The sequence below is a fragment of the Nuphar pumila genome, chromosome 4, assembly GCF_984573655.1.
Source record: "Nuphar pumila chromosome 4, dmNupPumi1.hap1.1, whole genome shotgun sequence".
NCBI lineage: Eukaryota > Viridiplantae > Streptophyta > Magnoliopsida > Nymphaeales > Nymphaeaceae > Nuphar > Nuphar pumila.
In genome coordinates, this window is record NC_143252.1 from 23,247,208 (window position 1) to 23,271,468 (window position 24,261).

General features: G+C 37.2%; 1 protein-coding gene across 2 annotated transcripts in view; it reads left to right on the top strand.

Moving 5' to 3' along the window:
• LOC149839641 (Alkaline-phosphatase-like family protein) overlaps window positions 1-23,578 on the top strand; it is a 72,855-nt gene extending 49,277 nt beyond the window's left edge. For both annotated transcript variants that reach the window (XM_090002702.1, XM_090002703.1), the window contains 8 exons: window positions 11,241-12,021; window positions 12,127-12,218; window positions 12,337-12,886; window positions 19,765-19,906; window positions 20,327-20,368; window positions 20,507-20,672; window positions 23,062-23,145; window positions 23,323-23,578. In XM_090002702.1, the coding sequence (XP_089858828.1) occupies window positions 11,241-12,021; window positions 12,127-12,218; window positions 12,337-12,886; window positions 19,765-19,906; window positions 20,327-20,368; window positions 20,507-20,672; window positions 23,062-23,145; window positions 23,323-23,418 (1,953 nt within the window). In that variant the 3' untranslated portion in view covers window positions 23,419-23,578. The remainder of the gene's footprint in view (window positions 1-11,240; window positions 12,022-12,126; window positions 12,219-12,336; window positions 12,887-19,764; window positions 19,907-20,326; window positions 20,369-20,506; window positions 20,673-23,061; window positions 23,146-23,322) is intronic.
• Window positions 23,579-24,261: the final 683 nt, after the last annotated feature.

Here is a 24,261-nt window from a genome sequence, read left to right on the forward strand (position 1 = left end):
CTCTTCTCCTGTAGCTGGTGTGGCCTACTCAACAGGAGACAACCTGTCTTCCCATGATAGTAAGTGGATTATTGATTCTGTTGCATCTAGACATCTATGTGGAAACTTTCAAAATTTTTCAAAGTTAAAAGGCTATTACTGCACATCAGAGTGTCTCTTTAGCTGATGGGAGTTCCTCCTCTGTTGTTGGTCAGGGAAATGTTTCTATATCCTCTTCTTTGCAGTTGAACAATGTCCTTCATGCTCCTTCATTTCCTCAAAGTTTACTTAGTTGCCTTACTGAAGAGCTAAATTGTAGAGTGATATTTGATCCTGTTTGTTGTCATTTTCAGGATTTGCTGACGGGAAAGAAGATTGGTGGAGGCTATGAAGAAAATGGAGTCTACTATCTACACCACCCAGTGGAAAATATTTATGCTGCAGTTGATTACTCCTCTAGTCCTGTTCAGTGGCATCGTCGTCTCAGACACCCTTCATTGTCGAAGCTTCGTCGTGTCATTCCTCAAATTTCGTCTACTACATCATTCCAGTGTGAAGCATGTCAGTTGGACAAGCATCATAGAAGTTCATTTCCTTCTAGTCAGAGTCAGTCGAGTCCTAGTAAGATTCCTACCAGGACCCAATGTCGTTATTATCTTGTTATTGTCGATGTCTTTTCTAAGTTATCTTGGGTGTTCTTAATAAAAGAAAGATCTGAAGTTCCGAGTATCCTCAAATCATTGGTTATTGAAATAAAAACTCAGTTTGAGTGCGTTGTTAAGATTATCCGCACTGATAATGCCCTTGAGTTTAAAACCAAAGAGTTGTTGCAATTTTATCGAGACCATGGTATTCAACCTCAAACCACCTGTGCCTATACTTCCCAACAAAATGGGGTGGCTGAGAGAAAATACATGCATCTCCTTGATGTAGCCCGCACCCTTATGATCCAATCCAATGTTCCTGCTTCATATTGGGGTGATGCAATTACCACAACCTGCTATTTGATCAACCGCATGCCTTCATCATTCGTGGAAGACCAAATTCCTTTGCAAATCTTGTATCCTAATGTACCTCTCTTCTCTCTTTCGCCCAAGGTATTTGGGTGCATTTGTTTTGTGCACAGACTTGGACCTGACCGTGATAAATTAGCAACTCAAGTCACTAAGTGTATTTTTATAGGCTATCCCAAAAATCAAAAGGGGTATCATTGTTATAATTTGATTTCTTGTCGGGAGTATGTCAGTGCAGATGTATCCTTCTTGGAGTCTCTTCCATATTATTCCAGTACTGGTGCTAGGATGCAAGCTGATCTAGATGACTCCTTTCTACTTCCTGTTCCTCCTTTTCCCTTGGAATCAGTGCCCTCATTACCGAATCCAACTCCACCTACCTCACAGTTTCACAATCCTCCATTGGTGTATGTGCATAGAGCTCCACCTCCTCCAGTGCCTCCATCTTCTTCTTCTCCTGAGGTAAGTGCTCCTGATAGCATTGATATTCCTATTGATGATAACAGGCCAATCGCTCTGCGAAAAGGGAAGCAACAATGTACCTTATATCCTATGTCTCAGTTTGTGTGAGATGACAAAATTGGTAATCAGATGAAAGCATTTATTTCAGCTTTATCTGTTGAAACTATTCCTCTGAGTTATCAAAAGGCAGTACTCGATAACAGGTGGAAGCATGCTATGCAAGATGAAATGAAAGCTTTACTGTCTCAACAGACATGGGACTTAGTTGATCCTCTATTGGATGCAGACATTGTTGGATGCAAATGGGTATATACCATTAAGTACAACTCAGATAGTTCAATTGAGAGGTATAAGGCCAGGTTAGTAGCAAAAGGTTATACTCAGACATATGGCGATTTTTTGAGACATTTTCTCCAGTGGCACGGATGGTCACCATTCGTCTTGTTCTTTCCGTAGCCATTCACTATGGATGGAGTTTGTGTCAGCTAGATGTGAAAAATGGCTTCCTATATGGGGATCTGTCTGAGACAGTCTACATGCAACAACCTCCTGCGTTTGAGGTTGAGCGAGAGTGTCAGAAGGTGCGCAGATTAAGAAAGGCGATATATGGTCTAAAGCAAAGTCCTCGGGCATGGTTTTAAGAGTTGTTTGAGGTGATGTCAAAGTTTGGTTTTAATAGGTCAGCGTCAGACCACACATTATTTATTAAGAAAACTAACTCAGGCATAGTAGTTATGGTGGTATATATGGATGACATCATACTTACAGGAGACAACATGAAAGATATTGCAACTACGAAGGTTCATCTTCAAAAATATTTTGTTACAAAAGATCTTGGTTCCCTTAGATACTTTTTGGGCATAGAAGTGGCCAGGAGCTGTGCGGGTATGGTTTTGTCTCAACGGAAGTATGTTCTTGATTTACTAAAAGAGACATGAATGTTGGGAGCTAAACCAACAAATATTCCAATGGATCACAAAGTTCATTTATTAGATGAGAGGTCAAAACCTGTCGATAGCAAGAGCTATCGCTCATTGGTAAGGAAGTTACTATATGTGACGGTGACTAGACCTGATATTGCTTTGGTTGTAAGCAAGGTTAGCCAATTCATGGACAAACCGCCTGAGGTATACTGGAATGTTGCAATGATGATACTCAGGTACTTGAAATCTTCTCCTAGAAAAGGATTATTATTCAAGAAAGGAGGCTCTCTGGATGTAGTTGCTTACTCTGATGTTGATTATGTTGGATCTGTAGAGGATAGGAAGTCTACCACAGGATTCTGTGTATTTGTGGGAGGTAACTTAATTTCTTGGAGGAGCAAGAAGCAAACCGTTGTTGCTAGGTCAAGTGTTGAATCAGAATATAGGGTTATGACCCAAACAACAGCTGAATTGATGTGAGTTCGAACTGTGCTGACAAATCTTCGAGTAAAGGTTTCATCTCCTATGGTGATGATGTGTGATAACAAGGCAACCACATATATAGCCAATAATCCGGTATTTCATGAGAGAACAAAACATATTGAAGTTGACTGCCACTACATACGAGATATGGTTCAAGCTAGACATATCTCTACCAAGCATGTAATCTCTGAGAATCAAGTTGCAGATATTTTTACAAAGCCTCTTGCCAAGTCCAGTTTCTCTAAATATTGCGGCAAGCTGAGCATGATTGATATCTATGCTCCAACTTGAGGGGGAGTGTTAAGATAAGTGTCTACTTTAGAGTTTATTTATTCTTAAGGTTCGATTTGATATTTTATGAATAATGAAGGACCCAAATATAAATTTATTCTTTTGGCTAATCTCTATTTAAACTAACGGAGATTCGACTTAATTAAGAGATTGATGTCTTTCCCTCTCTCTCTCTCTCGTTTTTTATTCTTCTATTCGTTTTTGCTATCTACACTTTCCATAATAGACCCCCTACCCCTTATTGAGCGGCCACACGTCCTACGCATTCCACTCTCATGAGCTCTTCCCGTGTCAGTTGCGTCCATGCCTTGCATGGGTGTCATGCGAACTTTACCAAGTTCGTCTTCAGATGTGATCTTCAAAAAGAACGTAAATTGTCTTTTAGTTTTATCCAAGCATAGTGTATTATAAAAGAACTTATACTCACAACACCATGCAAATCAAGAATCACTGTTTCTCTAGGCTTTGATACCAAGTTGTAACGCCCCAAAATCTCGAACTTGTAACTTTTAGGAAAAATTTGAAAGAGCCTTGAAATCCTTCATTTCTAGAGTTTTTAAAATAGCAGTTCAGCGGAAAATGGTATTTGACATAACAAGCCGACAGACCTTGGGCGCATTACGACGAACCTTCCATTACGCAATGGATTTGCATCTCTGTACAAGCATTGAAAACCATATAGATTAAAAACAAGGTTTTTGATAATTTGGAGTTCATATAAAAGCGGATTTTTTTGAGGAAACCCTTATACAAAATTTACAAAAAAAGAATGTATTTAGGAGCAAAATGCAAAAAAAAAATAGTGGGGTCTTGATGTCATCTTGCCATCGCCTGTCGTTCTAACCTAATCATCACCTATACCCATAAAACGGGTCAAATTGATGAAAATTTGGTAGGTGCATAAGTATAACAATTTAAAACAAAACTAACACGCATTGATCCATACGTGATATGCAATTCAATATAAGTAAAATGAACATCATAACTTTGTTTCAATATTAGCTGTTCTAAGGGTATGCACAGTAGAAAACGTAGAAACAACTGAGACTGCCTGAGGGTTTGTTATTCTTTGTATTTTGATACCCTAGGCAACTAGCTGAGTCCGTTCCAAAGGGGACGACGAGTGACAGAGAGAGAATTTCCTAGAGACATTTGTGGCAAGGGATGCATCCAACTTCTACAAAAGTCCATGGGAACTACCACCTATGATAATTTTTGGTAGCCCCATCCCCTAACTCCGATGACCGGAGACAGAGTCAATTGCTACTTGAGGAGCGTAGTTGTTAACAACCTGTCTATCAGAGTTTTTGTACCATCCCATTCTCTCTCTTGATGGAACCAAAGAGATAAATGGGTATGTCTGGTTCTATTTTAACTGATGACCCATTGTACATGCTCTGGTCTTTCAAACCAATTTATGCTATCTTGCCTGTGATAGTGATTATCACAATTTATGTGATTTCTATGTTATTATTGTGCATTTGTACGTTATGATGTTATCATAAATCTTTCATCCAATTATCGTAATACTAACATGTCGTTTATGTCTGTTAGTACTGTTACGATGAGAGGGGTATCAGTTTCTTAGAAAGAAACCCAAAGTTGTTTAGAAAATCTCAACGTCCCTTGCTCTAAGTCGGGGATATCATAGTCATTTTTGCATATTAAAACAGAAGACCGTATGTACCACTTAGGGCTACGCAGGGTTGAGGGAAAGACTTGGTTGCGAATAAGTAACTGTCAAATATTTATTTTCACTTTTCGAAACAACGAATATTATAAACATTAGAATCTCACATAAAATTCTCTTTTTCTTTAAAGACTTGGCGAGCATGCGCTATTTTGTGTCTTTAAATGCAAGCGTAATGCACAGTAGGCGGGAGTATGCAAAACTGCGTACCTTACAAAGTCATATATATGTATATATGATACATATATATCAAAGCATAAGCCTGTCCATATTACAGTGCGACAACAATGTAAATGACATAAAGCCAGATTCGATGTGTGAAACCACACATCGAGCTAAATAATTGCGTAAGCGATGTACGATGTACGCAACTGTGTACATCAGCTAAATAAATTGCGTAAGCTGTGCACGATGTACAAAACCGTACCTCGGCCAGATAAATTACGTAAGCAGTAGCTTGTGCACGTAACAACACAACGGCAAAGTAAATGACATAAAGCCAGGCTCGATATGTGAAACTACATTGAGCTAAATAAACTGCGTAAGCGATGCACGATGTATGAAACCATACATCGGCTAAGTAAATTGCGTCAACTGTAGTTTGTGCACGTAATAGCGCGATGACAAGGTAAATGACAAAGCAAGACTCGATGTGCGAAATCACACATTGAGGTAAATAAATTGCGTAAGCGATGCACGATATACGCAACCGTACATCGACTAAATAAATTGCGTAAGCAGTAGTCTGTGCACGTAACAACGCGGCAACAAAGTAAATGACATAAATTTAAATGGATAAGAATATACAAAACTACGTCCTTAAGTTAAATATATATATATATATATATATATATATATATGTTATAAATGTTCTACTATTGTTGTTGTATGCAATTTTTCCCTACCTCGGAGATTGTCGGACTCGCGTATGATTCCAAGCGTAGGTTATCCAAGGCTCGTGCCTTGGTGCACGTGTCACGTCCATTGCACTGATGGGGTGCGTTAAAAGGTATTTTATCATGCTGCGAAGTAAACAATGAAATCTTTTTATATTATTGAAATAAGAAATGCTTGCGTCGCAGGGGTCGAACCCGAACCTGGTTCGAGCCGATTGGGCTGAGCCGATCTTATGCCGAGAGTGAATTGAGCTGGGCTCGGTGCTAGCCAAGCTCAGCTTGGTTGCGTCTGACCAGCAGAAGGCGGGGACCGAGCTGAGCTCGTTAATGACTGAGTTCAACTCGATTGAGCCTACCCAGCATAGCTGGGCAGGCCACAACCGAGCCAGACTCGGTTTCTGACAAAAGGGAAGACAAAAAGGGAGGGAGTGGGCTCGACAGTCAAGCCGAGTCTGGCCCTTAACCTATTGATATGAGCCACACTTGTTAGAATATAAGCCTGTAATAAAAAAGACCTAATAACCCATTCAGTCTTACAGTTTATCTTGGAGAGTTTTGGTGGTATAAGCCCCAAGTGACCACGATATATATGGGTTGATCCATATATGTTTATTATCTTTGTAAGTGAAATTGTCTCACTTGGTCTCCAGTCCTCGGGAGGTAGGGGATTGGATCTACTAAATTGTTTGTCCTAGGGTGGTAGTCCCACGACTACTGCATGCTGCATCCTTATTTGTACGATATCTTTGTGAGGGTTCTACCATAGGGAAGAAGGAGAGAAACAAAACAGGGAAGAAAGAAGGAAAGAAAAAAAGGAAGCACAAGGAAAAGAAAAGAAAAGAAAAGAAAAGAAAAGAAAGAAAAATATCGAGAAAAAGGGAAGAAAAATGGTTGGTTGCATGTTCGATTAAGGAAAGAAAAGTAAGAACAACAAAGGATCAATTAGAGAGAAATAGGATGAGGATGAGAGAAACAAGTAAAAGTAATAATAGAATGTAATATCTTGTAATTTTCCATGATTTTTTTAGCCTAAAATATAATTTTTTAAATCGTATATTTATATTTAATTGATAAATATCATGGGAAAATCATTAAATAGGGGTGACGTTAGTTGGGTCTGGGCCCACTGACAAGATCTAATTGAGTTAATTAAAAGTTGAGAATTTTTTAGTTTTTAACCTTTAAATTTGAGCGAAATTTAGGTTAAATTCAGGCGAAATTGAGGTACGACCACTGTTAGATCCGCCTCAGAACATAGATCTCGTAGGAGATCTGTTTTCTCGAAATTGGATTACGGTTGGCCCGAAAAATGTGTTTTTTAAAAATGACCGGCCTCTATTTATGATTTTTTTCTAGTTTGGATCAGACTAAATTTGCTGCATTTGATCCATGTTAATATGGATTTAGACCCAGTCCAAGATCTATATTGACTAGTATCTGGTCCAGGTTGAGATCCAGTTGGATTGGATGTGGATTTAGATTGTAGATCCAATTTGGATTCATAATCCATCCATGGCAATTTTAAAACTAACTTGAATTTAAAGTTTTAAATTTAACTAACCTTTAAATAAGAATAAGGATGAGGTAGGGTAGAACTTTACCCCATGAGGACTTCCAGAAGGGGGCGTGCCCCCTAGAATATTCTTTAGAAATATTAAAATAATAAAAATAAAACAAATACTAAAATCTAGATGGATAAGGAAGGTAGGAGGTAGAGTTCTACGTATGGTAGAACTCTACCCGTATAGGAGGGTATCTAGAAGGAGACGTCAACCCCTATCTAGAAAACTTCATAAAACATAAAAGGGGTCTAGAGAGCTCTCTCTCTAGAACTTGTGTTAGAGAGAGAGAGAGAGAGAGAGAGAGAGAGAGAGAGAGAGAGAGAGAGCATCGTGTGGAGAGAGAGAAAAGAAAGAGAAGAGGGAGAAAAAGAAGAAGAAAATACAACATCCATCGATTTTCTCTAGTCTTTTTCATACATTGAATCAATGTACGAGTTTCTCTCTTAATTCGCACGGGAAAGAGAATCGTATAAACTGATTTGAGCATGAGTTTAGAGGGAAAAAACGAAAATCTGATTTAAAGGATATATATATATATTGCCGATTATATATATATATTTGTTTCTCATGATTATCAAATTTTCTTGCTTGTGCAATCTGAATATATATATATATATTTTAGATTTGTCGATTTTTTCTGTTCATGCATCTGAATATATATAGGTATGTATACTTCAGATTTATTGATTTTCCATGCTCATGCATCTAAAAGTACATACGTGGTTCAGAATTGTCTATTTTCTTGCTCATGTGTCTGAATATATATATATATATATATATATATTTCAGGTTTGTCGATTTTCATGCTCATGTATCATAAATGCATATATATGTTTTAGACTTGTCGATTTCATTAAGCATGCATTTAAAAATACATATGCAATTAAGATTTATCGACTTCCCTGTTCATGCATCTAAAATAAACATGTAAATCAGATTTATTGATTTTCTTGCTCATGCATATTGTAATATACATGTAGTTTAAATTGTTGATTTTATTGTTCATGGATATTTAGTGCTGGCCGATCCATGTACGTGAATCTGTTCATGTACATGAATCAGACCAGTTTATGGTATATATGACTGGCTGATCCATGTACATGGATCAGATCAACATGTTGAGATACATATTTATGTTGGCCAACCCATGTACATGAATCTGATCATGTACATGGATCAGACCAACTGCTGATATGGTTATTTATGCTGGCCGATCCATGTACATTAACCTGTTTATGTACATGAATCAGCCCAGCTGATATTAATTTTTGTCTGGCCGATCCATGTACATGAATCAGACTAGCTGATGTGATTTCAGACTGTCCGATCCATGTACATGTAGCTGTTCATGTACATGAATCAGCCCCGCTGATATAATATATTTTTCGCTTCAGCAGTTATTTATTGATGTTTGGTCGATACATGTATATAAATCTGATCATGTACATGAATCTGACCAATAGATGATACTTTATGCATGGTCAATACGTGTACATGAATATGATCAACTATGGTTATTTTTATGATTGGTCGATCCATGTACATAAATCTGACCCGTGGTTGTATTTCTTGATGTGGTCGATCCATGTACATGATTCTGATCATTTATATGAGTATCATTTACATGAGTCTGACCAGTAGTGATAAATTTGATGCATATTCGATTTGAGTACATGAATTTGACCATGTACATGAATATGATCAGCACTTGTAATTTCTGCATAGCCGATTTACGTATATGAAGATGATTATGTATATGAATCTGATTGAAAAATATATTTTTCTGACTTGATACATAAATCTGATCCTAAATTGATCCGTTTGCAATTGTGCATATCATACGCATGAATCTGAATATAATTAGATGTTTGCATGACTGTGATCATATGCATGTTTTATTGATTGTATGCATAATTTGATCATGAATAGTGGGGTCAAGGAAGGCCAAGGGCCTCAAAAGGAGAGCCCAAAAAGGGGGCTCCCATGGAGTCGTTGGGAGCCCCCAACGGTCACATTTGTGACCATTGGGGACTCCAACGACTCTATGGTTGGAGCCCCTTTTGGTTCCTAAAAAATACAAAAAATAAAAATAAAAAAAAGGAAATTACATTTTAACAAAAATTAAAAATAGTTGTTTTCTAAAACAACTATGTGAAATTACAAAAATACCCCTATCGGGTATTGATGTAATATATATATATATATTATATATATATATATATGAAGTACATTTTAACAGAAACTACAGTAGAAGGCCAGCAACCTTAGGCCTGGAGCTGCATGTATTTATAATATTAGGGTTATGAAAAATGTCAAAACTACCCTTGATAATAGATAAAATTTATATGACAAGTATATGACAAATATGCCCTTGACTTTACACTAAATATTAGAAAATGACATCACATCATGTCTAACAAGTATTACAATAGAAAGGTTAAATAGAAGGCATGCGAGCGTAAAAAGAATGAGATGAAAATGTAAAAAAGGAGGGAAAATGGCATATTGAGCTGCATATTGGAGTCAAACGAGAAACCATATTCTATCGATACATGAAGGTTTTTCTTCTATTACATTAGCATTTAGGTATAAATGATGAAATTTCCGATTATAAACAGTAGCGTGCAATTCTGACCCTTAGAGTGCAAATGACAAAAATTCCCCTAAAAAGACATAATGACAAGAGTATCACTTGTGTCCTTTAACACTACTGTGACTGTAAACAAGCTTTGGATAGCCTAGATTTGCTAAAGATTTACAAATTATAATAATATAGCCTAAGTGCTTCTGGCATTGTGGCCATAATCCTTAGAGCTTTATAGGAATTCGAAAAACTGTTCGTCTTTGTGGATGTTGCAAATCTTTTGTCTATCATAGTTCTACATTCATATTAAGGTTTTTTTTTGTTGAGATTCTGATTACTGATAGAGTTTAAGTAACAAATATGGGCTTAAGACTTAGGATGTTCTTGTATGGTTTGACTGGATTGTGGAGCAGCCCGCATAATTTTGGCCTCAATTAAAATGTGTTACTGATTTGACAAAGATATTCTGTGCTGAACTTAGATAAGTAAATTTTGACTAAACTCATCATACCATTCATATGTAATGGCTAATCGTGATGACTAGATATTTGATAACATGTTGCCAGTTGGAGTATGCCTATGTTACATATGAATGGGAGCTAGTAAATGGTACAAAGCAGGTGTGACTGGTACAGTTCAATTCTTTTCCATTTTGATGTTTTCAAGGTCCAGGATGTAAGCAAAGCTGGAAATCTCGAGTAGGATATGTAGAAAGTTAATAACTGGCATCAAAATAATTAAAAGATTGATAATAGGAGCTTATCCGACCTAACATTTCCTTTACACAACAAATATAATAATTTATTTAGGTAAACAAAGGAGTTGTGGGTAAGAGATAAAATGCCTTGCCAAGGGCTACATTTGCATGTTTAGCATTAAGCCATTGTATGGTGTAGACCATGATTTTAACCTCTAAGTTTGCCATCTCCTATTGCAAATTCAAAATTGAGGCTCAAATGATGTGACTGCCATTTCAACACCAGTCAAATGGCCTAGCAAAACCTAAATATTTTGTTACCTCATGAAATTAAAATATACCTGCTTAGAGCCTTAGTTCTATAAATAAGCTGGAATCCAAATCTTAATTTGGTAGCTAAAATGAGTCCTGGTTTGCCACAATGTCATATCCTTGGAAGTCAATTGCCAACATTGCAACAAAGTCATATTTCAGTGATCTGCAAATGGAAAAACTAGTTTTCTATAGCAATACTTGATTTTTATTGGCATATATTACTAGGCACTGAAAAGTAGTATTGAGTATTGACATACATGTTAATCGTATATAAGTTGCTTAGGTGTTTCAAAAGTTTATGCTTCTTTGTTGTAATTTTGATGCTAGCATTTTTTGCTTTTGCAGGTAAAGAGGTACATTGACCAGTATTCAGCGTCATCTATCTTGAGGTTTCCCTCTGAAGACTTGCTTCAACTAGCCGAATTATATTCACAAGCCCAGTCAAATTGGTCATACATTTTTCATAATGAATATTTATTAGAGGATGAAGCTCCTGGTCGAAGTTGTGATCTTATACATATTTTCTTAGGTCAAATCCAAGGATATTCGAATTTCTTAGGCCATGTTGCTGAGCTTGCTCGCTCTAAGTGGACCCAGTTTGATGGCAAAATGATGAGTTTTGGACTTTGTATACTGTTAGCTTCTGTTGCTGTTCAAATATTTGCTATTGAGAGGACAAGAACATCAAACCCAATTATGAACCAAAACAATTGCTTTATTAAGGGAAGCTTCTCCAGCTGGTCTATTGTTACAATGTCAATTTGTTTTTGTGTTCTAGGATCAATATTGTTAGCTGGACCTTCTTTAGGCCATAGCTCTCTGGCCACTTCAATGCATGCCAAGAATGAGGATATCCTTCTTTACCTTTTTGGGGGAATAGTTCTCTTGTCAGCCATCAGGTTTGTGCTATTGCTATTGTGTGGTTCTGAACATGTTACTTCCTGGAGATATTTCTGCAAAGTGGAGACAAAGAGTTTGTCCGCACACACTCTTTCCAGTCAGATTATTTATAAAGGCAATAGGTATTATAACTTCATGAATCATTTTGAGATTTCAGGAAGGTGTATGGTTGCAGCTCTTGTTGTGGTGATACGTGCATGCAGTTTGCTCTCCAACAGTTACATCTGTAAGCCTCTAATTGAATTTCTTGAAATTTTGAGTTCTTTAAGATTGTAAAGGACGGATTAAATCTTGATTTATAACTAATTTTGTCACTTTGTCTTGATTTCAGTGGAAGAAGGAAAGGTTGCTCATTTTCTTTTGGCCACAACCGGCATTTTTAACTTGCAATGTTCAATTGCAAATGGGTCAATGAAAACTGAAGTAAGACATCTGCAAATGATTCCTGTTGTAGGTACTTGTAGGAGAACTTGATTTGAAACACTTCTGCAATGCAAATGTCACTCTCTTTGTTATGATTGTTTTTTGTGCTGATGTGCAGGCATTTACATTTCTTCTACTAAATTTTATTCTTCGAGTTATTGGTGAAGCTGGTTTATCAAAACAGACGATTTCCTCATCCCCTGGTGTTGATCCTTCATCGGTTCTTGAAGTTGAATGGTGGGATTATTTTTGGCTACTTTGTGCAGAGATAGCGCCTATGGTAATTCTAGTTTTGTTCATATCCTTGATCTTCCGGAGGATGGGTTTCAGCTCACATTGGACAATTTTGAAGTACTGTCTTGGTGTCACTGTATTTAGCTATGTGCTTATATCTGTGTACTGGGTTCTAGAAAGTAAATTACTTTCTATATCGACTGTGCTCAAGTATGTTGGAAAGAATATTTTCGCCCGTGTAGTTTATGCATTCAGTTTTGGGATGGTCATTTTCTTAGCATTCTTTCAAAAGTTGGATGGAAGCTTTAGATCTTCAGATGACCCCGGAGGCTTGACAGTTGTAACCATGGCAATGTTACTAGCTTGGAGTTCAACTATCTTATTGTTAATTGGAAGACAAGGCCCATTTGTTGTTTTGGTATCCATTTTTGAAGGTACAGACAACCACATTTGTCTCCTTTCCAGTTATAATATGTTTAAACATGTGGCTGTGTAATCTCAAATATTATGTGGAGATGAGTTGTTTATTTATCTTTCTGGTTATTCCTGAATCTTATTGAATGACACCTCATAGTAAATTGTCATCTATCCCTTTAAAATCATTAAAAGTTTTAACTTGCAACTTTTTCAGTGCAGAAAATGTGTGAACCATATATGATTGCTTATTGCAAACAATGCTGATATATTTCTCTACTTAATATGGATTTGCCATGAAGTGATTGTGAATATGAAGACTATTAGGCTTTATTTTTACAGAAACCTTTTTTCTTGTTGAAATGCTCAATGCTTGATTAAATGTGAAAAGGCATTATTGATCTGAACATGAGAGATGCAATTCTGTGATAGTTGATTCTAGTATTCTGATATTACAAGATTGCCACTAAAGGGTGGTGACACCTGTGTGTATTCTTTCACAAATGCTGTTTCAGTCCATTACTCCCCATCAAGTCATACATCTTGATAGCATGCATAACTACCTCGCAAATAGTAAATGTTTGAAACTTGATGTTCTGAATTAATAAATTACTTCTGCTTCTATCTTTTCTTAAACAAAATGGTAATTGATATCATAGTTACCAGGAAGCAAAATGGATACGGGAAGTGATGCATGAAGCGGAAGCAGGGAAGTGAGTGTTAAAAGTAGTATGACGCATGAAGTGAAATTCATTTTGGAAGCGATTGTGGAGGCATGTGAGAAGTGAAAAAGAAACATGAAGAAGACAAGGGGGAAATGGGTTGAAAGCAATGGAGAAAATCAGATTTCTGTCTTGTTTACAAAAGGTTGACGAGGTAAAGATTCTGCCTTTTGAAGAGCAAGTTGTCCATGGTAAAGGACCATGTAGAACTTGAGGGAGGCTATTGAGACGTCGTATGCTGGAGTCCGGATTGGATCGTGGATACAAGATCCAGTCATATTTTATTGCTGTGTTACATGTATTATTTGTTTACCTTATTACCCCTTGTATAGTATTCTTTTAATTGTTATCATGGGTGTTTCTGTCATGTAAGAAATTGTATTCTTAATATAAACAGTGAAGAGGAATAGGCCACAACCCATATTGGGAACCGTGAAAGTTTTAGCCCTTATTTGCTGTGTCGTTCTGGTATCAGAGCAGGCCATGATGTCAGGGATTGAGATTGCTAAGTCTGCGTGACCATCAAGATCCTCTTTTTCTCTTATTCTCTTCTTAATCTTCATCCATTTCTTGTTTCAATCATTTGTTTCTTAATATATCAAGGAACCCTGCATTTTTTTGAATTCCCAATATCGTTCTTGGCTACATCTTGTTCACGTCTTTGCCTTTTCTTTATATCGTGCTCTCTAAAATCTTTTTTAAAACTCACTAATCTTGATTTCTTTCGATCCTTTCTCTCTTCTGATATATTTTCCTTTTGCTGCTGATTCTGTGTCATCTATACCACACAATTTCACATTTTTGTTTTCAGCATGTGTAACCAAACCGATATCATGAATCAATTGGGTTTGATTAATCTTGCTCGCATTGTATTTTTTGCTGAACCGATACTCAAAATCGATTGGGTTTGATCAATTTTATTTTCATTGCATAACCCGCTGCTGATACTAGTGATCTGCAAAGAAAAAACGATCATTTATTTTTGTTGATTCTCATATTTCAAAACTTTTGGTAGCAAATGTTTCTTGTTAAATACCAAAGATAATCTTGACAAGTTTGATTCAAAATCAGACGAAGCAATATTTTTTGGATATTCTTCTAGAAGCAAAGCTTACCGTGTTTTTAATAAAAGAACTTCTTGTATTGAAGAGTCTTTACATATTGTATTTGATAAGAATGGTGGGCAGGTTGTACCTCTAAACGAAGGAGAAGAAGTCATACCTCAAGGAGAACCTTTGATAGAAAGCACTTCACAAGAAAACAATCCTCAAAATCTTCCATCGGTTTGGAAAGAACTTCGTAATCATCCACATGAGCAAATTATTGGAGAAATAAAGAGTGGTGTCCAAACTAGATGCATGTCATATTTTCATTGAGTTAGGAGTTATTTTATTATCGGTTTCGGTTTCAGCTTGGTACCAATCGGTTTCGGTTTTGTTCTTGTGTTTCTCAGTTTCGGTTTCGGTTTCATACCTATCACATCCACTCTCCTTTGTGCTATTTATTTTTATTCCTTCTTTCGTGTGGTATTTTTGCTTTTTTATTGTCATAACTGTCTGAGGATTCCAACTCTCAAGCATCCCTCTCTTCCATTTTCTTAATCAGTTAGTCTCTGAAAAACTGAACACCAATTTTCTCTCTCGAAAGAGGCAAACAATTCATTTTTATTAGGAGTCAGCATGTTGCTGGTCACTTGAATGGATCAGTTCCCATCCTGCTAGAATTTCTTTTAAAGGAGGATAAGGATGACAAAAGGGTTATCACTGCATCGAAAACTATCCGGAATCCTGATTGTCAGTTGGATGAAGCGAGACCAGGCTTTGGTGGCTTACATCACCTCTACTTTGTCACAAGAGGTGCTAATTGGTGTTCCAGATGACTGCGCTACTATGGAGTTATGAAATAGGTTAATTCAGACCTATTTGCAAATCTCAGAGGCCACAATATTATATTTGATGAGGGAATTTCAGATGCTGAATAAAGAGCCTTCTATGTCATTCTTGGACTACTTGAACAAGATTAAGACCATCATTGATCAGCTAACTTTGGTTGAACATGAAGTTCAAGGCAGAGACAAAAATCAACAAGCTTTGTGTGGTTTAGGTTCAGAATACAGTGTTCTTTCCACTACACTACAATACACATCCAACCTGTCGACATTTGATGATTTGAAGGCAAATCTGTTACACTATGAGATGTCTCTCAAGGGGACATCTAATGAGACGGACAATGGGAATGTAGAGGCACATGCTTAGTTATTGGTACTTTTGCAGGGCATGGACGAGGAGGAGCCTAGGGATGTGGTTGTGGTGGTAATCAGGGCGGTCGTGGACTACTTTCTACGCCCAACATGACTCCTCTTGCAAACAACCTAGGCAAAAAATATACCCACATGCTACATATGCAAGAAGCAAGGGCATGCCAAGGCGAATTGGTGGTTTAAAGATGATCCTAAATTCTAATCCCGAAGCTCAGAATAAGGGGCAGTAGAATAACCAAGGTCAGGACAAAGGTCAAGGCAGCGGTTCTCAGAGCGGCCCAAATAAAGAACTTTTATTGGCAACATTGAACAAAACAACATTAAACAAAATGAACAAGGAGTATGGTATATTGATTCGGGTGCAGCAAGTCATGTTATTGGTGATGTGGGTAAGTTCTCTAAATTGGTCTCATATTTTGTTAGAAACAATATTATTACTGAAGATGGTACTCGTCACCCTATAACTCATTTTGGAAGTATGTCCATTCCTTTGTCTAAATCTAATTCCATCTAGTTGTCAAATGTTCTTTGTGCTCAACATTAAAAAGAATAGTGTCTCTAACTTGATGATACCAATTCTTATGTTGAATTCACTCCCTCTTCTGTTTATGTCCAAGACATTTAAACAAAAAAGTCATTTGTTGAAGGGGAGCGTCGTGGGAATATATACATCTTTAAGGAAGATCCTCTTATTGTCCGTGTTCTGTTGCAGTTGGATTTGAAGCTCGCATCATCTTCTTCTGCATACGTCTTTAGTTTGTCCAAGTCCAATAAGCCAAATGTTTGGCACAATCGATTAGGTCATTGTAGTCGTGTTTTTGTTGAGACTGATTTCAAGTAATCTGTTACTTAGGTCTGTTTTGAGTCAAAAAACTGATGATCACATTTGTTCTAGTTATCAAGTATGCAGGTCATGTTCTTCTATTTAATTCGTACAATAAGAGAGTTTCATAACCATTTGAAATCATTCATTATGATGTTTGGGGCCCCACTCCAAGTACTTCTTTTTCTGGTAGTCAATATTATGTTATCTTTATTGGTGATTATTCTCGTTATAATTGGATCTTTTTCATTAAACATAAATATGAAGCGTTTGATTTGTTTCGTAAGTTTCATATCTATGTTCGAAATCAATTCTATTTCAATATCCTTAATTTTCAGTATGATGGGGGTGGTGAATATTTGTCTAAGGAATTTATTGAGTTTCTGCAAAACAATGGGATCAATCATAGAGTTTCATGGCCGCATACTGTTAAGATATGTATATATATATACACTCTATCATTGTAATAGGTAAATGCCCATTAGGGGTATTTTTGCCCTTTCATAGTTTTGTACTAGGTTATGCCCATTAGGGGCACAATAGTCTTTTATTTTCTTTTTGTACAAACTAGTATTTTAGTTTGTAGCTGAAGGCATTTATGTAAAGCATACATAGAGTCGTTGGGACCTCCCCAACGACTCTATTTCTAACCGTTGGGGAGTGTCCCAATGGCTCTACGAGGCCTTGGTTATGTATAAATGGGGGTATTCCCCTTTTTGTAAACTCAATGCTTTTTCAAGCATTTTGATATATAAAAACCTATATTTTTTAGTTTGTTCTTGGCCTTTAAGTGGCCTATGTGCATGTGTTTTTGTGTTGACCCATAAGTGGTCTTTGTGCTCTTTGATATTGTGTTCTTGTAAGCTCATAAGAGGCATTCTCTTTCTTGTTTTATTACATGGTATCAGAGCTTTGGTGAAGTGATTCTTGAAGGCAAGTTGCTCGTGTGAACGTGAGCTCGTGGATCGTGAGTCTCGTGGTGTTCTTTGGAGCATTATACCTTTTCTCTTTCATTCTCTCTCTCTCCTCTCTTGTGGCATCACCATGGATGAGAACCAAGAGAACAATATTATCATTCTCGTGAGACTAAATGACTCCAACTATGTGATTTGTGCATCAATTGTCAAACATAAAATTTGGAGCAAGGGTCTATGTGGTTTGGTAGATGGGACCGAGAGAGCCCAAACTCAAGCTTACAAAGATCAATAATGGTAAAGTGTCGCTCCAAAGAGACATGTGTAAAGCCGTTGCCGAATACGAAAAGAAATGAAAAGAATAGAGGATGAGCCATTCCAAGATTATGGCATGGCTCATCAATAGTGTTGACATAAAGAAGTGTTCTAACCTAGCCAAATTTGATTTTGCTAATGATGCTTAGAAGTATCTCCAAGATATGTATTCTTTAAAGAATATCGCTCATGTATGTAATGCTCAACATAAAGTTAGGACCATGACCCAAGGAGATATGAGTATAAGAGAATATTGCAATGCTCTGTCTCTCCTTTGGGATGAGTTAGCTCTTTTAGAGCCTAAGTGGCATTGTCCCATGGACATAAAGCTCCCTGAAAAATAAATTAATACGAAGCATTTTTATAATTTTGTAGATGGACTTAGACTTGAATTTCAGGGTACTAAGTCTACACTTTTGCATAGAGAAGGTGTTCCTTCCATAGTTGAAACAATAAAAGAACTAACTATGAAATATAATAGGTTGAAAAAAACCACCTCTTCCAAAGATGAAGAATCAATTCTTGATATGTCAAGACCTGAAAATCACACAAGAACTTACAAACATTCTCACTTTGGAAGAAGCTTAAATGACTATGAATTAGAGTTGTCAGTCGGGGAAGCCGGAGCGGAAAGCGATTTGGGAAGCGGAAGCGGAAGCGGAAGCGGAAGTGAAAGTGGAAGCGGGAAGCAAGAAGCTAGGCACTTTCAAAATTTTAGGAAGCGGGAAGCGCGGGACAACTTAGAAGTGAACTAGGAATCGTCTCAGAAGCGACCTAGGAAGCGAACCGGAAGCGACCTTGGAAGCAAGGGAGAAGCGAAAAAGAGAAAAAAGAAAGAAAAATAAAAATAAAAATAAAAACACAAAAAAAGTGATAAAAGAAAAGGAAGTGAACTTTCCCTAAATGTGAAGTGTGCTTCCCAATTTTTTTGGCGCTTTCCAGCACGTTTCAGAAGTGCCATGTTTCGAGCTTCCAAAACGCGCTTCGGGGAAGCGTGCTTCCCCATGATCTATGGCACTTCCGATAACCCTGCTATGAATACAATAAGAGTGGCAATATAATATGCCATTTTTGCAATGAGCCAGATCACGTCAAGCTATTTTGCCCAAAGAGGAGAAGAGAAAATCGAGGAGATAAAAAAAAAGTGGCCTCCGTCGGGCCATCTTTTGAAAGAAATGGTGTAAATGAAAACTCCAAAAGCGTTGACTTAATGTCACTAGCACAACTTATGGAGGCATTACAACCAATGTTAAAAAATAAGCCTCTTCCCTCTCCGGTGCGGCCGTATCTACATGTATTGATCCTGGTAAGACTTCTTGGATTCTTGATTCTGGTGCTTCCTTCCATATGACTCCAAATGAGTTGTTACTATCTGAATGCCATATTAACTCAAATAATTCTTATGTTTCAACCGCCGATGGAACTTCTTTGAAAATTAAATGTTTTGGAACTTTACAAACACATCAAACTTTCTATGTACCAAATGTTAGAATGGTGCCAAAACTAAATTTAAACCTCTTATCCGTTTCCCAAAAAAGAGTCCTCAATGGGTCGTCTCCTCACGAACGACATATCTTTATAGTCACCCTAATTAAGCTTCTTTACAACGGGTCATAACATTTGGTGTAAATTGCAAATAGTAACATGCCTGGGATAGTTTAGTATATTCCACCAATTCCACCACCTGTAGTGTTTCTGATATTGCAACATTGCCACTATAGGGTGGTAGCGGCTATATGTGTATTTTTATTACACGAATACCATCTGTCTATTATACTCAACTATATATATATAATGTGTGTACTTGCATGCACGTATTTTTTACCATGTTTGTTTGTGTGATAGAATCTGATTCTCATGACAGGTTGGTGTATAATAAAGTTGCAGAAGCTAGCACAGAAGCGGGAAAATGTGGATAACAAGATTATAAGATGGAGTTCTGATGCATTTGCAGTGACTCAATGGAATCTTCTAGCTGTTTCACTGTTCTTTTGTTTGGGCCATTGGTAAGATGTTTCTGTACACTTTTTAATATTCTCTGGACATTTACGGTTAAGTTTCCTCTTTCTTTTCCTTGCTAGACTGATAAAAAATATTATTTTGAATGATGAATTATATGAGAATTTCTAGGATCCTACGTTGTATTAATGTGTTTTCCTTCATTTAGCACATTAAGAATATTTATTGTAACTCAGTTAAGGGAACCACTATCTGGATTGTTTTGATTTCTTAGAATTGTTAAATCTCATGCATATATAAGCAGGTTGCAGGTTGAGTACAATTAGATGGTGTAGGGATATAATCAGTTTGATCCATTATGTGGGAATAAAACGCTTCACAGTTTCAAAGTACAAATAGAACGAACTGTCTATGTTGTTCTGTTTCATCTGGCTCATATTGGTAATGCACGTGGCATCTCCCTGCAGGTGTACTTTTGATGGCCTCCATTATGGTGCAGCTTTTATTGGGTGAGTTTTCTTATATATGTTGTGATTGCATGATAAACCATGTCCACTGTCATCTGCTCCACTGCTGTTACTGCTTCAAGAATTTGGTCATTGCATGCTGCAGTTTAATGTTGGTCATTTCTACTTTTGCTTCTTCAGGTTTGACGAGTTCCACATTATTCGTCAAGGAATCCTGCTTGCAATTGAGACTTTTGGTGTTTCTCATATCCTTCCTATTTTAGCTCTTCCACTGCTCGTGGTGTTCCATTACAATTCTTCAGAGTGTGTCAAAACAAAGGGAATATTTTTCATGAACTTGATTCAGGTAAAAAGTTTTGGCCATGCTCTTTTTTCCCTAAAATTAGCATTCAGATATATAATATGTGTAGTTCAAAATGCCCAATGTACCTGTGTCCATGCTGGTACTTTTGGGTGTTGGTATTAGGTTCTTCTACCTGTGCTGCTACATATAAACATGTTATGTAGTACAATGATGCATTGTGTAACTGTAAAGTTTATACTTTTTATAAATTTTTATTCACCCTTTTTAGTGGAGTTCTTTATTTTCAGTAAAATGTGTGTGTGCACACAGTGATACAACCCAGTCATACCCTCACATCTTCTTTTAGGGGTTGTTTGTTTCATGCCATTTTCATATGAAACAACCCATTTTCATATGAAAATGAGTTTCTTCTCAAGGAGGGTGAAGTGAACATGCTCAAGGTGTCAATGAGAAGTGTGTTTCCCTCTGACTGTTTTTTTGCAAAAAATAGCGTCACATCTCCCCCTTGGGGAGCAGCTTTCTCTCTTAAAGGTCATGTACCATGAAAACACATCTTGAGCGACACCCTCGACTGTCTACCGCCATTGTCTGCCCTTGCCTCAGATCAAAGAAGAAAGAAATTACACACCATATGAAGGCAAGCCTGATGACCTAGCCTTGGGACATCAAGCGACAACCAGCCATGTACCCACCGCCTGTCTCCCCTTCCCCCGGACGCGTATTTCAATCCATCATCACTCAGGGCAGAACTTTGCCAGTTAAAGCAGCCACTCCTGCTGCTACAGTTCCGTAAGCAATTTGCTCACATTCAACATGGTTTTCTTCATTCCTTCCTTTGTCCATTCTGTTAGTCTTCGTTCCTATGCTAATAAACTTGGTTGCTTTCTTGTCTTTGTTAGCTCTGTTATCGAGTTCTTCATTGTATTGTTGCCTTCATTTAGGTGGTTTTTACTTGGTAGCACTAGCATCCAACTTATTCCAATTTTTCTTTTTCCATGTGTGCAAGCCCTAGAAATTTGGTCCCATGGCTGATTAGAAGAGTAAGGATGATTCGTTTGGCAAAGAGTCTTCAATTAATTCTTCAGATATTTTTAGGAACTAGAAGCTGTATTGGTGGGCTTGTTAAAATTAAGGGATGGGCCATATATCTGAAACAAAGACATCCTTAATGTTGTTTCATATGAAAAGTATTTCATAGTTTTTGATTTTCTTATTAAAAGTCAGTTTCCCATGAAAGAATTCTCTTTCTCATGTCTGAAACAAATGTCTTCTTAAGGAACAGCTGTTACCTATATGTCATAGCCATTCTGACCTGTCACATGGACACTATTTTGACTCCCATTCCATATCCCCTTATCCACATCCATATCCATGTGACAGATTCTGAGTTTTTAAACAAATATTTTGATTAATTTTGACATTCCTCTTGTCCACAATCTGGTTTTTGTTTAACCATTATTCTGTTTTTTGTCCAAACAGAACAGAAAACAATATGGTGATTATTCAGAATCCAGAAACTGCTAGCCTTTCAGTGTCACTGTGTTGGTTTTATTATCAATGATAGGTGGAGTCTATATTTCTGGATTGTGTTCATTAGTTTATTACTAGGATCAATATCTGATATAAAATATTGCATGCTGTATTAGATTTTTTTTCCTAAAAGAAAAGAATCAATTTTATTCAGAAATAATAGAAAGAAGAGCAAATATGTTGGTGACAAGCAGTTACCCATATAAACATCAGAACTGAGCTAGAAAATTACAAAGAGAGGAATCAAAAGCCAAAAGGTAACGAGTGCAGCAAACTAATGTATTAGATAGTTTTTGTATGTTTTAGTTTGTTTATATGGTATTAATGTTAAATGTATTTAGTCTTTCAGTTTTCTGATTCTTCATTCCTTCAGTTTTTCTTTGTTTCATGCTATGTCACATGGGTGCGGGTGCGGGGATGCGGCACTTCCAAAAAACCCAGGTGCGGGGGTGCGGCAAAAAGATAAAAAATTATATATATATATATATATATATATATATATATATATATATATATATATATATATATATAAAGTCCAAAAGTTGGACCTAAATAACCCTGGGTGCGTTGACTGCACCCAGGGTCAGGTTGACCGCATTTGGTGCGGGTGCGGCACCTAGTTGGAGAATCCCTGTGACATATAGGGCGAAAAAAAATATCTTGGCAATTTTTTTTTAAGTCTGAAAAATTGGACCAAAATGACCCTGGGTGCGTTGACCACACCCAGGGTTGGGTTGACCGCACCCGGTGCTGCACCCGCACCCGCACCCGCACCCGCACCAGCATCGTGTCGCGTTGACGCGGGTGCGGCACCCTGCTAGCCGAATCCCTGTGACAGATTTCATGGCATTAATGTTGAATATATTTAGCCTTTTGCTTTTCTAATTCTTCTTTCATTCAGGTGTTATTGATATATGGGCTTGTTACTTCAGTTACAACTACTTTTACGACAATTTGTGTGACAATTCAAAGGCGCCACTTGATGGTGAGCGTTTGTTCTTGGCTTGCCTGGTGTTTGGCTGTTAATATGTTTGGTTTTGAAAATTGATAAATTAGACTACAGAACATACTGAAAGAATATGGTGGGGTCGATTCTCTTTTTCTGCAAATTGTATAATCTTAAGTAGCTAAGACATCTTTCGTCTTTCTTCTTTTGTTGCAGGTCTGGGGACTGTTCGCTCCAAAATATGTATTTGATGTGGTGGGGCTCATCCTTACAGACGTCTTTATCTTCTTGACTTCTCTTTACTATTTTTGATAATCTAGGATGGATTCAATGAGATACACAGTTGTTTCCTCTGCCTTTTTTTTTAGTTCTATCTTGATGTCTACAGTTATCTGGGAATGTCTTCCATGATCACCCTTCATTCTTTTGGACCCCCTGTTTTTTGGTTTTCTCATTTATGCAAATTTGAGTTTGAACAGTTACCTGTTTTAATTTTTGTTTTTCTTTAAATTTTCTGATTCCTCCTACCGGCACAGAGAATGTTTGAATTCCAGTTTTTGGATGTACTCTGTAATGAAAATGCTAGTCCCAGATCTATGAAGATGATCAAGAGATCGTCTATCTGATAGGCCTTTTGCATAGAATTGAGGGAGAAGTGAGGTGATTGATCACTGAAAGCGTGACCTGATCAGGTTGGGGATGAAGTGAGGATGAATGTGAAAAGGCTTCAGATGGTGTTGATGAGAATTTGCAGGTTGAAGATGAACATGGCCTCTATTTCGAGGAAGAAGGTAGCCTCCATGAAATTCATTTTGTTAGCTCACACATACCTCACTACAAGCAGATCATCTCCATTAGCCCCTGACCCTCAACATGGGTTTGGGGGACAAGACGCGACCCACATTATATCAGATCCACCCCATTATTCCTAAGTTTATCTCACAAGCTATTACCTAGATTTTAGATTGAACCTCAGATCATAAGATTGGACGCAAAGAGTGACTAGACTGAACCCAATTGACTCACTAGACCTAGGTCACGAAACCCATCGCTTAACGGAAAAGGAAAACCCTGATTCTTTCTTTTGATTTTGCATTGGACGCAAAGAGTGCCGGTTTTTGGTTAAAAAGTGATGAAGTGAGCGTTATTTATGGC